The 13,431-nt window shown below is 44.9% G+C and overlaps 1 protein-coding gene and 1 pseudogene across 2 annotated transcripts in view; one reads left to right on the forward strand and one right to left on the reverse strand.

Moving 5' to 3' along the window:
• Nucleotides 1–13,431, forward strand: part of LOC147879973 (uncharacterized) — a 58,117-nt gene that overhangs the window by 33,361 nt on the left and 11,325 nt on the right. Inside the window, exons 6-9 of one of the 2 annotated variants that reach the window (XM_087371957.1) lie at nucleotides 10,094–10,147; nucleotides 10,264–10,316; nucleotides 10,474–10,563; nucleotides 10,673–10,743. In XM_087371957.1, the coding sequence (XP_087228083.1) occupies nucleotides 10,094–10,147; nucleotides 10,264–10,316; nucleotides 10,474–10,563; nucleotides 10,673–10,743 (268 nt within the window). The remainder of the gene's footprint in view (nucleotides 1–10,093; nucleotides 10,148–10,263; nucleotides 10,317–10,473; nucleotides 10,564–10,672; nucleotides 10,744–13,431) is intronic. The other variant, XM_087371958.1, reaches the window with a different exon arrangement.
• On the reverse strand, nucleotides 1,549–4,598 carry LOC147879974 (uncharacterized; annotated as a pseudogene).

Raw genomic sequence — 13,431 nt, forward strand, 5'->3', positions numbered from 1 at the left:
GAGAGTGACACTTGTTGGCCCCAACACTTGGCGCCCCTTGCGGTATTTATTAAAACTGGTTAGCTCAAAGATACAAAGGGACTCCCTTCAAGAGCTCACCCGCAGGTGCGACCCAGTACAACGCCAACCTGTGGCTGTGCTAGTGACCAACTCCCAGTGCTATTACTTTGGTTCCTTTCAGCATACATGCATGTTCACAAGTAGACCAGTCTGATAGCATTCCAAGCAATGCATTTCCCATTTCCAAGCCATCACCGAGCCCAAGGCCAACCATTGCACCCCCAGTGCCCCAATCCTCTCCCGGGCCAACGGCAAGGCATCCAACCTAGCAAGAACTCAATAGAAATGGCTGTAGCAAAGGAAGATGAGAATTCAGCCAACAGAAAGAGCCTGTTTCAGGCCGAAACAGCTCCAGAAGTAGGATGAGAAGCGGACAGCAAACTCTGGTAGGAGAGAGCTGCCTAGGAGTGTCTTCCAACACCAGAAAAGATCAGAGAAAAGTGCGTCCAGCAAGCTGTAGCAGATCAGCCAAGAATGCGTCCACCAGAACAGAGTTTACAGCCCACAAACAGCTCCGTTTTTAGTGCGCCTTGCACCAAGTAGGAGCAGGAAGAGAGGCGCCCATGAATATGACTTCAGATGTAGAAAAGAAGAACTTATGTCGCGAAGAAAGTTGAAAACAGCTTCAAAAGTGGCCCAGAATGAAGGCGTCTAGGTCTCAGAAGCATGCCAGCAACATAGAGCACCAAGGGGAGGAGAATTGTTGCGAAGAAAGCACGAAATTCCACTTCAGCAAGCAAAGGGAGAGCTGCCAAAATCCGCCATGAATGAATGAAGCTGCCCATGGTAGGGGTGAAGTCTCAAATCAGCAAGGAAAGCCAAGGAAGGGCTCCAAGGCCTTCCAGGGACTTCCAGAGGTGACACAAGGCAAGTAGATAGGCCACCAACAAACACCTAAGCAAAATGAGGCATGGGATTTTTAATGCCTCTAGGGGGTCAAATGGCACACCATGACCCTAGTGCAAAGGAACCAATGACCCTATTTTAAAGGATCTCTAGGGGGTCAGTTTTTAAAGGATGACCCCACTGAACCAAACCAATGACCTTAGAAAATGAAACCACTCTAATAGCACCAGGAGTTGCACTTGTTGCACATAAAATCATAGGTACCTTTTGGGCATTAACTAAGGCCCCTAGCCTGGTACCCTAGGCCAAATTCAGTGACAATTAGTTTAGACACTTCACCATCACCACCATGTCCCCGTGACATACCCCCCTCTTGAAACAGCAAACTATCTTGTTTGCTGTCCCAAAATTACAGCAAATAGAAAAGGGTGTCACAATAGGCATAAAACAGCCCATAATCAATAGTAGTACATCACATGAAGTACTAAAAATACAATGTACATACAGCAGGACTGCAGATCCATCCGTATGGCAATGTATCGACCAATTGGAGTGTCATGATCACTCATCATAGAAGTCTCGTGGCAGAAACACTGTCAACGTCAGTGCCTCGGGTGAAACCGTAGTGTCACCAAGCGACCTCTAGATATCCTGTGAGCCTGTCTGCACTGTGGGTGCGGAGGTGCTACTGCCCCCATGAGCATCCAGTAATGCTCTAGACATATGCTCTGCTGAACCAGCATGAGAGACTACCATAGTAGGCTCGAGACCAAATGCCTCTAGATAGAGCTGTAAAATCTAAGGTGACTCTGCCAATTCAATCTCTTCCATCCAGATCGCATCGTTCGCATGATAGTTCTTGCACTTCACACGATAGTGTCTGGCAACTCTACCATTAACTTTCCGTTCCTTGTGTGCCACAATCTGCTCAGGAATCAAGACCTCATCTTGTTCATCACTTCAAGTTGCTCTTCGACTGGCATATCCTGTGGCACTTCTCCATGAAAAGGCTTCAGCAAGCTAACATGGAAAGCATTGTGGATGGTCCACTGCTCAGGTAGCTTCAGCCTGTAAGCTACCTCATTGATCTTCTCAAGAACTTGAAAGGGGCCGTAGTATCTCATATTCAGCTTAGTGTACAGCTTTACCTTCCCTTTCTTGTTCCCGAGGCGTGCTTTAAGAAAACGCAGCAACACCCAATCACCTTCAGTGAAAACCAAGTCCCTCGATGCTTATCCGCAGCTCTTTTCTGTTTATCTTGGCTGCGTTGGAGGGCATACTTAACCTTTTCATAGGCTGCCCGCAAATCCTCCACATACTCATCTGCCACAAAAATTTTCTCCTTTGTATGCAAGATAGGAGAACCTTCCTCGCTCCTTCCACTATTTCAAATGGTGCCTTACCCGTGGAAGAGTGCACTATATTGTTGTATGCATACTCAATCAGTGACAAGTACTATTCCCACTTTGTTTTGTGCTCAGACACATAGCATCGGAGCAAATCCAAAGCTGTAGAATTTGCCTCTTCTGATTGACCATCAAACTGTGGATGATAAGAAGATGAAAACGGCAGTGAGGTTCCCATGTCCTCAAACAAACCTCTCCAGAACATGCTGGTCATCCGTGGATCTCTATCGCTCACGATAGACTCAGGCATCCCATGATACTTGAAAACAGATTTTAAGAACTCCTTTGCCATCCGCTTTGAAGTAATCTTCTTCCTTACTAGAATGAAATGAACCATCTTGCTGAATCTGCAAATTATGGTCCAAATGCCATCATGACCAGAAGGAGTGCGAGGGAGATCAAAAACAAAATCCATGGCGATACTCTGCCAGGGTCTATCTGGTTTAGGCAAAGGCTGAAGTAAACCGGGCTGTTTCTGCCTGTCCTACTTCACCTTTTGACAAATGATGCATGTCTGTCCTGACATAAGCCTCAACATCCTTCCGTAGTGAAGGCCAATAAAAGTAGTGCTCTACTGCTTTGACTGTAGCCTCCACACCCCTATGCCTTGCATACGGTGGGGCATGACTTTTAGTGAGCACCTTATGCCTCAATGGCTGCGTTACACACAGCTTTCCATGCATCATCATAAATCCGTCCTTAAGTGTGTAATGATCATGCCTATTGCCCTTGCCCTCCATAAGCTGATCATAAATACGTGCAAAAGCATCATCTGTAGCATACTGCTCCTTCATGGCATCTAGCTCATTGTGATAAGCAATGGTAACTGCTGATACCTGTGGTTTCTTGGACATGGCTTCGGTATGTGGCCTTCTTGAAAGTGCATCAGCCACTACATTTTTCTTTCCAGCCACATGTACAATCTGAAAATGAAAAATGGAAAGGAAGTTTGCCCATCTCATGTGCTTTTCTGATTTCTTTAAGTGAGAAAGTATCGCAGCGATTGATGATCAGTTTGCACATAAAAATCAGCACCTAAAAGATAGTGCTTCCACACAGTAAGAGCATGAATTACAGCTACCAACTTTTGCTCATATATATTCATGTTGTGTTTAGCATCTCGGAGCAGCCTGCTCTCATATGCAACCACTCTGCCTTCTTGCATGAGTACTCCTCCAACACTATTGTCGCTTGCATCACATTGAAGAACAAAAGGCTTTCGCAAGTTTGGCAAAATGATGACAGGATCTGAGCATAGCTTTTCTTTCAGCTCATTAAATGCTGCAATTTCTTTCTTCCCCCAACGGAAAGGACTGCCTTCTTCTGCAAAGATTGTAAGGGTGAAGCTATCTCAGCAAAATAGCGAATGAAGCGCGTGTAGTATGAACACAAGCCAAGAAAACTACGAACTCCATGTAGGTTCTTCAATGGAGGCCAATTCTTGATTGCCTCTATATCCTCACTTCATCTCGTGAGATGATGTGTCCCAAGAAATGTTATCTCTAGCACGAAGAACTCACTCTTCTTCGTGTTTACCAGTAAACTATGTTTCTTGAGTTCTGCAAATACAACTGCCAAGTGTTGCCTATGCTCCTCTTCATCTTTCGAGTGCACAATAATGTCATCAAAGAATGTACCCACAAACTTCCTGTGCTCTGTGAAAATGCGATCCATCATACAATTAAAGGTAGTAGGAGCATGGGTCAAACCAAATGGCATGACAAGAAACTCATAAAGCCCAAAAGTGGTCCTAAAGGCAGTCTTATGTACATCTTCAGGCCTGATTTGTATCTGATGGTAACCACTCTTCAAGTCAATGCGACTGAAGATGGCTGATCCCTCTAATCGATCCAAGATATCATCGATGCGTGGAATAGGAAATCGATTCTTGATAGAGATCTTATTCAAAGCCCTGTAGTCAATACACATTCTCCAAGATCCATCCTTCTTCTGCACAAGTAGGACGGGAGAACAATATGGAGAAGAGCTTGGCTGAATCAACCCCTTCTGTAACAATTCATTCACCTGACACATGATCTCCTCCTGCTGTGCCGCACTCACCCTATATGGTTGTTGGTTAGGTGGAGAACTGCCAGGAATGATATCAATGGTATGATCTTCTGGCCTCTCAGGAGGTAACTCCTCTGGGAGTTCATTTGAAAAACAATATTGAAACTGAAATAAAAACTCAGTTTGCTGTTTTTCCAGCTTGGAAAAATCAGAGTTATCCTCATCAGGTCCTTTTTCTTTGACAAAAATCAAATACGCAGAAATATGCTTTTTCATTATAGAGGAAATCGCCGAAGCAGATACAATTGGACTGATTCTCCCTTCGAATTTACATCAATGACTTGGGTTTTACCCCTATAAGTTAAGGTAAGCTTCTTGTCATGTGTATCTATGATAGCATGCACACGGTACATCCAAGGCATTCCCAGGCAAAACATCACACTCAGGTAAAGGCATCACATAGAAATCCTCATAGTCCACATATCTCTGAATGTGAATCCGTAGCTTCCTTATGATAGGTCTCAGAGGCCCCCTCACAAGGAAGGGCTCACTGTTGATAAGGATCCTAGTTAAAGTTTGGCATTGTCTATCAGGGGGACACATTCGGTCTAGTCCTTGGTGTCATGAGGAGTATGAGCGCTAATTCTCCTCTGGCATCAGGAGGTTCGAGATCAAGAGGACTTCCTGCTGGGGCAGCTCAGCAGATGTGTATATTGTCCCGGCCAGATCTTTCGGAGCATGGAGTCGTTTCCCTACCTCTCTCATCTAAAGGGGGCAAGCACATGAATGCTAGAGATAGATGCCTCCATCCTTGAGCCTTGGAGAGATGGGTTGCACAAAGCCTCAGCTCTCCGCATTCGTATGGATAGTTCTCAAGGGCAAAGGTGCCCTTGAGGATTTAGTATCTGCATCGAGCCCTCGGATTGTCTTGCTCTAGACATTATAGAGTAGGGCTCAGAGGTCTTCTTCAACCAAAGATAGATGGAGACCATGGAGGATTGCCCATCGGCAAGGCTAAGCAGATGCATGTTGATGGGACGTGTCATCGATGCATGGATAGTGGTCTCGAGACAATTTCACAATGTCAGTGGAGTTGCCGCATAACATAGAGGATTTGGCACAGAGCCCTTCGGATCATGGCTACGACGTAGAAGATGAAATGGCACTTCACTTGGGGTATGGTAGCTTGGCTAATGGGGGAGGGTCACGGCTTGATTGCAGCTTAACAGGATCCAGAAACAGAGGGTCTTTCAGTTCAAGGTACAAGACGTGACTCCTCGCTCCCGCAGCATCCTGTTTCTTCAAAAGAGGACAATATTGGGTAAGGTAGTGTCACGGGGACGTGGTGGTGATGGTGAAGTGTCTAAACTAACTGTCACTGAATTTGGCCTAGGGTACTAGGCTAGGGGCCTTAGTTAATGCCCAAAAGGTACCTATGATTTTATGTGCAACAAGTGCAACTCCTTCATTTTCTAAGGTCATTGGTTTGGTTCAGTGGGGTCATCCTGTAAAAACTGACCCCCTAGAGATCCTTTAAAATAGGGTCATGGTGTGCCATCTTACCCCCTAGGGGCATTAAAAATCCCACGCCTCATTTTTCTTAGGTGTCTGCTAGTGGCCTATCTGCTTGCCTTGTGTCACCTCTAGAAGTCCCTGAAAGGCCCTGGAGCCCTTCCTTGGCTTTCCTTGCTAATTTGAGACTTCACCCCTACCAGGGGCAGTCATTCATTCATGGTGGATTTCTGCAGCTCTCCCTTTGCTTGCTGAAGTGAAATTTCGTGCTTTCTTCGTGACAGTTCTCCTCCCCTTGGTGCCCTCTGTTGCTGGCATGCTTCTAGGACCTGGACGCCTTCACTGTGGGCCACTTTTGAAGCTGTTTTCGACTTTCTTCGCGACATAAGTTCTTTGAGAGGATTGGGGCACTGGGGGTGCAGTGGTTGGCCTTGGGCTCGGTAATGGCTTGGAAATGGGAAATGCATTGCTTGGCATGCTGTCAGATTGGTCTACTTGTGAACATGCATGTATGCTGAAAGGAACCAAAGTAATAGCATTGGGAGTTGGTCACTAGCACAGCCACGGGTTGGCGTTGTACTAGGTTGCACCTGCGGGTGAGCTCTTGAAGGGAGTCCCTTTGTATCTTTGAGCTAACCAGTTTAAATAAATACCGCAAGGGGCGCCAAGTGTTGGGGCCAACAAGTGTCACTCTCTATGTTTCTGAGTAGGGGCATTCTAGCCTCCCTTGTCTTGAATGGTTCCATGATGCAGTGCAGTGAAGTTCTATGCTTTGAGTTTTGTCTATGAACAAAGGCAATCGATTAAGTTGGCTGTATTTTCATCTTTGTGAGATAATAGAGACAAATACACTACCCTTACTGATCTAAGGCCGGTTACAGTGGTTCCATTGCTGGGATCCTCATCAAATCATCCGGAGGAGTCCCTGGGCAGCTTGGATAGAGAAAGCCTTTGCTGATTTTGGTACAGCCATCCATTGCTTTTCGATATGGATAATATCAGGCTTGGTTATGATGCAAACTCAGAGTCTGACCCAGAGCCACAGATAAGGGGAGCACACCCCGGAATAAGAGTGCAAAATGCAGCCCATGAAGGGAAAAATGCTCAAGTTGATGCATTGGGGCAGCCAGCTCCACAAATGCAAAATCCTGTGGGTACAATTGCATTGGGTGTTGACCCAAGTGTGCAGGCAAATGCTATGGCAGTAATGCAAGCACAGATGGCTTCTATGTTGCAAGTTTTGACTCAGCTCACTCAGAGCTTTGCTGAGATTGTGCATAATCCAGCTTTGATGCCAAGGGTAGAGGCACAACCCATTCAGGGTCCACAGATGCATGTGGGACAGCCACTACCGGAGCCACCGACACCAATGGTACAGCCACTATTAGGGCCACCTACACCAGTGGTACAACCACTTGCAGTGCCACAGAGGCAAGGACCAAATGGGAATGAGCATGGTAGCAATGCTCAGAATTTGCAGCAAGGGCAGCAAGCCCAACCACAGTATGTGGTTCAGCCTACACACTTTAGTGGAGGATCCATATTTCAGGCCATGACCGCACAGCCAGCCCCAAATTCTTTGTATGCTAAGGTGGGGATACAGCCTGGATTGCAGGGAGGCAGCCCTATGATGTCACACACTCAGCCAGTACCACCTGTGCCTGCAAACCCAGCTGTGGGGGGTGTTCTTCAAGCTCTTGAAGGACCCCAAGGACAGCAGCCCCTTTATTTGCAGCCCCCTGGCTATTAAAAGTGGATGTCATGACTCAGTGGCATAACTTGAATGCTAGGGAATGCAGGAATCTTGAGGATTACAACAAGAAGTTTTGGGATGCGCTTCTACCTATGAGCTCTTACAGAACCATCCCCATTTCAGAGCAAGCTGAAAAGTATTGTTGTGGTCTTCCCAAAGAGTTGAGGGACTATTGCACTAAGACACATATTTCCAGCATGTCACAATTGATAGAGAATGCCAACACAGCTTGCTCACTCATGCAGGGCAGAGTCTCAGGATTCAAGAGCAACTTCAAGGAGGAGCCAAAGAAACCACAGCAAGCTGGAAAAGTCCCTCTTAAATCAAAGTTTGTGGCAGGACAAAGGAGAAAACAGCAGCCCTCTTCTCTCACTCCCGAGGAGAGGAACAAGTTGTTTACTAAAGGGAGGTGTTTTCTCTACAAAGAGACAGGTCATAGGGCAGCAGATTGTCCTAACAAGAAGAGGAAAGAGCCTGCAGCAACTCGGGCTAACACTAATCAAGGCAATAGAGAGGACCCCAGGGGCAAGAAGCCTAAGCCAAGTGCTGGCCATATACCTGACATTATTGGGGGTGAGCATGATGAGACGAAGACAAAGATGTGCAGAGCATGGGGCAAGCTATGGGATCAGCATTGTCTCTACTTCTTTGATTCAGGAGCCAAAGCAAATTTCATTACTGCTGAACTTGCAGCTCAGTTGGGTCTTCGACCAAAGGAGATTGGTCCTCTTTGTGAGGCCAACATGGCTAATCCAGAGCTTAGTACCCCTGTCACTCCTCCGCCAATTGTTGCCACTGGCCTCCTATGTGTGAGGGGTGTTCCTAAGAAGCTTTCTCTAAGGTAATAGCTTCCAGGGCTTCAAGTCTGGGGTGAGACCTCGCACCACCAGCTTGCTCAAGAGGGCTTTACTTCATCTTTGGGTCTATGATGCCAAGTTCTCCCTCTGCCTGGGGCAAGATCACCGTCTGCCAAGCAGCCTTGGCTCTAGTTTCCCTCGTGCCCTCTGATCCTGCCCACAAGAAGTTGCACACAAAGCACCTAAGCTGTCCCATGCAACCCCTTGTGAAAACACCTTCACGACACTATTACCAGGCCGTGTCCAAGAGGGTTAGCCATGGGGGCCCACCTTGCAAGGGAGAGTTTGGCTGAGCTCCAATACAAAGCTTGCGCCTCACACTCTCTAGCACAGGGTCAATCTGCTGCTATGTTGAAATGTCAATGCCCATCTGGAAATCTAAGCATCTCGCTATTTGCCCTCGCAGGATCCAATGGAAGCCAAGAGCGGCCCCCGATCTAGGCCCTAGTCTAGGATCTCCTGAACCTCCTCAGTCATTTTGAGGAAGCCGACTGATTTGTTTTAGGTGATCCTAGCTCCGGATGCCATACAGTTGATCCTCGTGTCCAGCAGGAACTTGTTGGCCACGAGGCCTGTCTTACAAGGGATAGGTTGGCCGAGCGTTAATACAAAAGCTTGCGCCAAACTAACTGTCGATAGAAAGTAATGGTCATCTCTAAAATCTCTTGAGGGTTTGAGTGCATTTGGCCACTCTCATCTCACAAGTGCGGTAATTGCATCCTTGTTGAGCGAACGCCAATGGTTTGGCAGAAGTATCTGGTCATATTATACCCGTGCTGGACCTAGCATGCCCTAGAGGAGTGATAAGAGAGTCAGCCTTGCAGATCTCAATGGCCTAGAGGTCAAGCAATGCGCTCTCATACCGGTCTGCAAACCATTGGTGGGAGACCGAATCTTGATCCCTGAGGTGCTGTATGGAAGCCAAATCCCATCTCAAAACTCTCTCACTCTTAAAGAGAGCTCTTGTGCCTGAAGCTCCTCACTTCTATGTGAATTGTAGGGAACTATCACGAATCTCCCTTCTTGCTCAAGGGACTGCTTCAGCTCATTGAGTGCATAAATCTGATAAAAACAATGTATGAGAATCAATCAAGAATTTTTATTTGTGTGAGATAGATAGAGACTTCGGTGAGGAAGTTAGGATTGAAAATGATGTGCTATGTTGGCATGCACCTTTTTAGGAGTGCTTCTCAAATTGTAGGAAATTCTTGAACCCATGGACCTCCTCCTTTAGTGTAATCTTTGTCACAGCTGAGTCTGCCCTTCCCCTTCGGAGTGTTGACAAAAAATCCAGACTAAGGCCTTTGTATGAATGGCTACTTGTGCGTGTGGGTGTGTTGCTATGTTTGTATTTGTGAGAGCATATGTTTATATTAAGGTTGACACTTATTATTTGTGTTTGGTAACTAGTCCCTACTATGCATTATGGAGTTTTTGGTTTCAGCCTTGTGCACGACTGTGATGAGGTTAGAGGATGATTTTGGGCATGTTCTTGCATTCATCGAGATATAATTTTTTGCAGTTGGTGAGTTGCAGCTGTACTCACAGTCATGACCATACCTGTCTAATATTGAATTTTAAGACTTATAGTCCATTCATATGCATTGATTCCAAGTTAAGAAAATTTCTTTCTCTTAACATGCTTGTAGGTCGGCAACATCGTGTTTTTACTGGCGTCTCCCTTGTCCTACCCTTAGCTTGTGGTGAGTGCCAGGGTTTTTTGTGATAGTGAATAAGCATATGAGATTTAAAATATGAAGGTAGACACTGAGCTTGATGGTTGTATGTAAGATAATGATGGGATCTGTGTTTGTATTAGATCCGACCCTTGGTAAACCACCACTGGTGCATATGTTTTGGGAGGAGACTAAGGTGAGCTTCCCCCCAGCAACAGATGTAAAGAAGGCTTGCCTCTTGTGACACGAGTAACTTCATTATTTAGATATTCTGAATCTGTAAGGTCAGATAAGTTCTAGCCCTGTGAAGATATAGAAATGCAGTGTTGAGTTTGGCATAGTTTTTCTTGCAGGTTGAATTTGCTTGTTTGGAGGAGGAGGCAATAAATGTCTATGTAAAATCAGGGGAACCAATGGACAAGGCTGGTAGCTATGGCATTCAGGTTTCAATATGCATTCCCTCCACATGTACTTTAACTTCGCTTACGATTCTCAAACTTGCGGGAGTATTTGCTTTGATTCTATGTCACTATTTTAATCCTACTGTGACAGGGCATTGGAGCCTCTTTTGTGAGATCAGTATCTGGATGCTTCTACAATGTCGTTGGATTTCCTATTCATAGGTATCTCGTGCTCCTTGGGACATTGTTAGGCAAATTAGCTAAGGAATGTGTAATTGGATCTCTTACTTGGACACCAAGTTTAGACCATGGCAATCTAGAGCATGGAGAGATGGGCTAAATGGGGGGATTTGTCTCCACGTAGACCAAATGTAGTTTATGCGACTCAAAACAGTGTAATGCCTGGCCAAAGACTACATATTTCTTGGTGACATTGGTGCAAATGGTGCAGTGAGTGAAAGTTTAAAGTACTCGGAAGTAGTGTCTGTAATTTAAAAATGGTGTCTTACTGCTGCGAGACCAAGTGTGTGTGAGCAACGAATGATTAGACAATTATACATGTGTACTTGGAAGATTGCTTTGGCATTTTATTGCTTAGCGAGTGATTACTTGCGGTGATGAAGTTCCAAAAGGTAGATGCCACTAGCCCTGCAATGGCCTTATGTTTGCCCATTTATAGAATTTCAAGAAGATCTGAGGGAGAATATTCAGAGGTGCAAAGGAGTTGTTCACACTCCTAGTTCAATATAACGAGTTCATTGATTTAAACATTGAACAAATTAGAATATCATGCTTGTGGCATCCATGAAGTACAAAGAAGCATCATTAGACAAACATACAGGACACACCAGGGTTGCATGATCTACAGATATAAGATGTAAAAATCATAAGACAGACCTGCAGGATACACCAAAAGTCCAATCCCAAGGAAAAGTCAAGATGTCATTTTCTGGCAAGAGAAGTAATGCTCATCCAAAAGACTCACAGACACAAGGTTTCTTAATGTATACCATGTCAGAACAGTTCAGTCTTGAATGTTGAAGAGGAAGAATAAGGCCTCCTTCTTTTGTTTCCTGCACTCTTTATAAATTCTTGTATTCAGAAGTGCTTGAGAGTGTTGTTTGGCTGGCAGAGTCACGTATAATCAAAGAAATCACAGCTAAGATACGTGAAGCTGGCTGGATGGCTTAAACAGTGGGAGAGGATTGAGTAACAGCATTAAAACAAGGTGTCCATGTACATGAGATGAACTAGGAAGTGGATATATTGTGAAGAGGGTGGCTGATTGGTAGAAAGCTATAAAGTCAATCTAAAAAGCATGGAAATCTTCCCAAAAACATAGCTTTCCATCAGTTGTATTAAATTAGATTACAAGATTCGTATGTGTGAGAGCATATGTTTATACTATGGTCCACACCACTGTTGGCCACTGATGACATCAGTGGGGGATGTCATAGTACCTAGTCCCTGGTATGCGTGATGGAATTTATGGTTTTCAATCTTATGGGTGACTATCATGAGATTGAAACTGCACACTGTCCTGTGTTTTTAGAGGATGAGTTTGGGCATGTTTCTAGATTCATCTAGATATATGCTTCTTCCATATTAGCGGACATGCAAATTTCACCTTGTGAAGTTTTCGTCCATGTTGCGGCGTGTCGGTACAATGAATTCTTTCTACCTTCAGTGGTGCGTTTCTTATCAGCTAGATGGTGTAAGCATTTTTTTGCTTGGATGCTCGTTTGGGAGAAACTAAATGAACCCGTATAGACTTCACAAGTAGTTGTAGCTTGAATGAAGAAATTCTAGACTATTTTTTTAGTAGCCTTCTCCTTAGTGCTAGCCTTTGTCATGGCTGAGTCTTCCCTTCACCTCTCAATACAAAGACCTTTGTATAAATGGATGCTCAAATATGTGTGGGTGTGTGGATTTGTATGTGTGAGAACATATCTTTATACTATGGTCTACACTAGTCTTGGGTGCTGATGACATCACCGGGGATGTCATAGTAGGAAGTCCCCGCTATGTGTGATGGAGTTTATGGTTTTCAACCTTATGGTGACTATCATGAGATTGAAACTACACTATGTGTTGTGTTTTTAGAGGATGAGTTTGGACGTCTTCCTGGATTCATCTAGATATATCTGTTTGCTTTGTGAGCTACATAATTGGTGATAAAGTGGGGTCGGGAGGAGAGAGAGAGAGAGAGGAGTGCACACAATATAGCTACCTGTACACGATGTTGCATTGAACATAATCATGATATACATGAGAACCCCTTAGGGTTATGGTTAGGGTTTTTTCCTAATGCCCTTAAGGTATGGTGCAATTTACACCATCCTCAAAACCCCCTCTTAAATTGCACTAGGTAAGTAGAGGGTGCATGTACAAGACCTTTTTGTGGATTTTGTTTGGTGCTTATGATAGCATCCAAAACTGAAAAAATTATAGTAGTATATGCATGTGTGAGCACAATGACTACATAGCGGAAGCATGCACAATGAGTACAACTTACTAGATCCTGTAAATAACGTGTATTTCCCCTGTTAACTTTGGGTCATTCTTCACCTTTGGACGGATGTGAAGCTAGCCGATGTAGCTATGGAAAAAGAATCTGGTAGGTTGTGACAAACAAGGGTGTCACCAACCCATAAGAACTGCACCAATGTTGGAGGTATGCCAAAGTATAGTAATCTTTGTCATATGATGTGCAGTCGAAGACCGCATAGCCGATGTGGACGGCGTAATCCAGGGGCTGAAAATCTGGGACCGAAGGTGCAAGTGTGATACACTGTTCTGTTGAAGAAGAGGCCCATAAAACTAACAAGACATGGTGGCCTGTTAAACCTGTATGCTCAACTGTCATGAGCTGAAGGTGATCTGATGTGTGCATGGCTAAATGTCCATTAG

Source organism: Dipteris shenzhenensis, chromosome 33 (genome assembly GCF_047967505.1).
Source record: "Dipteris shenzhenensis isolate YYH24624 ecotype China chromosome 33, Dip_SZ_1.0, whole genome shotgun sequence".
Taxonomy (NCBI): domain Eukaryota; kingdom Viridiplantae; phylum Streptophyta; class Polypodiopsida; order Gleicheniales; family Dipteridaceae; genus Dipteris; species Dipteris shenzhenensis.